This window comes from Mirounga leonina, unplaced genomic scaffold, assembly GCF_011800145.1.
Source record: "Mirounga leonina isolate KUSES-001 unplaced genomic scaffold, KU_Mleo_1.0 Mir_114, whole genome shotgun sequence".
Taxonomy (NCBI): Eukaryota; Metazoa; Chordata; class Mammalia; order Carnivora; family Phocidae; genus Mirounga; species Mirounga leonina.
This window is the reverse complement of record NW_023270265.1, coordinates 27076684-27079415: the sequence shown is the minus strand read 5'-3', so window position 1 is coordinate 27079415 and position 2732 is coordinate 27076684. Positions and strand designations below refer to the sequence as shown.

At 45.6% G+C, this 2732-nt stretch overlaps 1 protein-coding gene across 1 annotated transcript; it reads left to right on the top strand.

Annotated features, from left to right (window-relative positions):
* The first annotated feature begins 2181 nt into the window (after positions 1-2181).
* On the top strand, positions 2182-2532 carry LOC117998200 (NADH dehydrogenase [ubiquinone] iron-sulfur protein 5-like). The gene has a single exon (XM_034986867.1). The coding sequence runs from the start codon at positions 2182-2184 to the stop codon at positions 2530-2532; it is 351 nt and encodes a 116-aa protein (XP_034842758.1).
* The last annotated feature ends 200 nt before the right edge of the window (positions 2533-2732 follow it).

Below are 2732 nucleotides of genomic sequence, written 5' to 3'. Positions count from 1 at the left end.
GCCCAATGCAGGGCTTGAACTCACAACCCTGAGCTCAAGACCTGTGCTGAGGGGTGCCTGGGTGGCTCAGTCGATTAAGCCTCCGACTTGTGGTTTCAGCTCAGGTCATGATCTCAGGGTCATGAGATAGAGGCCCATACTGGGCTCCATGCTCTGCGCAGAGTCTGCTTGAGATTCTCTCCCTCTCCGTCCCCTCTTCCCCTCCTCTCACTCGAGCACATGTGCTCTCTCTCTCAAATTAATTCATTAAATCTTAAAAAAAAAAAATAAAGAACTGAGCTGAGATCAAGAGTCAGCCGTTTAACCAACTGAGCCACCCAGGTGCCCCGGCTGGTGAGGTGCTTTAAAACAAATATTAATGTCGAGGCTCTTCCCCAGGTACCTTGGCAATGGTAATTGTAAAAGGTCCCCAGGTGGTTCTAATCTGTAGCCAGATTTGAGAGCACTGCTTGGAGTTTAGATGCCCAGTGCCTTCTTGCTGACCTCTGGCTACCCAGAGTTCCTCTCGATGCCTAACTTGTCTTCAAAACTCTAGAATTACTTCTCCTCCCACCCCATAACCCTCTGTTTTCCAAGGATAGCCAATCAAAACTCAAGGTTGACTGGAAACAAAGTGATTAACTGAATAAAAGCCTGTCAATTATTTGATATCTGATTGTCTTAACCCTAGGGTCAAGACGTCCAGTGGAGGTGGGAAAGATTATTTGTATTTCAGTTGGCAGGAGAGACACTGTCTTAGTTGTGACCTAAAGAACTTCCCCCTTCCCCTCACATCCTTGTTCTCATAAAAGGTCAAGAGTCAGTGACTTCTGAGTTTGTTGACCCCACTGGGGTTCTATATTCTTGTACTTACGTGGAAGGAGTCACTGTTAAGAGTGATCCAGATTTGGTTCCCTCCACAACTGTTATCACTGTCACAGTCCTAGGTCATCCTTATCTAGACAGAGCAATTAGTCCCCTTCATGGCAGGTCTGAGGAGTGGGGATGGGGTGGGATGGCAGTGGGGCCATCAGAAAGTGTTCCAGGCAAAGGTAACTGCATTCTGAGAACCAAAACAAGGCCAGGTGACTTTGGCAGAAGAGTGGCACTGGATGAGACTATAGAGGACAATAGCATCAGACTCTCTAGGCAAGCTATTATTCAGCCAGCACATTCTGGTCAGGTGAACCAGCTGACATCCGTTCAAACTGAGGTCATTACCTATGCCCTACCAGCTATAAAATATTTTGACTTTCACCCCAGTTTATAGGTCACATTAAGGAATTTGGACTTTATCCTGAGGGCTGTAAGAAACTACCGAAGAATTTTAAGCAGGGCTGCAGCATGGTCAGATTTGTACTTTTAGAAAATCATTTACAGCTGGAGGCTGGGAAAAGGATTATGAATTTGCTGAAATCTTCCTGGGAGAGATGATGGAGGCCTGGTGAGGGAGATGATGAGAACAGAAAGAAGTAAATAGATCCCAGAGATATTGAGGAGATACAATCTGTAGGACTTGGTGATTGATTGGATATGTCATGGATGATGTCAAAGGGATGTGTCAAAGATGACTTCTAGGTATCTGGCCCAGGAAACAGGATGAATGAGGAGTGCCATTATTTGAGACAAGGAACACAATAGAAGGAACAGGGGGTAGGAGGATAATCAGTTCTTTTTTGGACATATTGCTTTAAGGTGCCTGTAAGACTTACACGTGGTTCAGGACATTGAGGAGGCAGTTGAATATTTGGGACTGAGGCTGAAGAAAGAGGCCTGGGCTGCAGATCGGGATCTTCAGCATATACCAGTGACTCCAGCACCTCCCCCACCCCCAGCCCCGAAAGAATGACATCACCCAGGGCAAGTGTAAGCAGTGTAAAGAGTAGCAGGTCTAGGACAGAGTCCTGAAGAACCTTGAGATTTGCAGGATGAGCAGAAGAGGAGCTGGCCAAAGAGCCCAAGAAGGGACCAGAGAGGCAGGAGGAAAAACCAGCGAGTGTGGATCTTGTTGGTGGGAGGCAGATACCATACTGCAGTGAGCCGAGTGGCTCTCAAGGGAAGGAGCGAAGAGATAGCACAATGGTTAGAGGTAGAAGTTGAGGGTCTAGAGACAGTGTTCATTGTTTTATTTAAAAGAAGAGAGACTTGGATCATCCAGTAGCGGCGGCCAGCAAGGAGACGAGGGCACTGCGGCACAAGGCCATGCCTTTCTTTGATGTGCAGGAAAGGCTGGGCCTTAACTTAGATCATTGGATGACAATCCAAAGTGCCGAGCAGCCTCACAAGATTCCAGGTCGATGCCATGCTTTTGAGAAAGAATGGATAGAATGTGCACATGGAATCGGTGGTACCCGTGCAGAGAAAGAGTGCAAGATAGAATTTGATGATTTCGTAGAATGTCTGCTTCAGCAGAAAACGATGAAACGTCTGAGTGACATCAGGAGGCAGCGAGATAAACTAATAAAGGAAGGGAAGTACAAACCTCCACCTCACCACTTGGGCAAGGAGAATCCTAGGCCCCGAGCAGAGCTGCTGCTGATGGCTGGAGGCTGATTTTCATGTTCTCTCTTCTCCACTGGAAAGTTCATTTGCTGAAAACCTTTTTGTGAAAGTGTCTAAAAATAAAGGATTGCTCTATCCTGTTTAATAAATAAATAAATAAATAAATAAATAAATAAATAAATAAATAAATAAATGAAGAGAGACTTTAGTTCAAAGGAAACTGAAAAGGTATGACAACTAAATGCAATGAC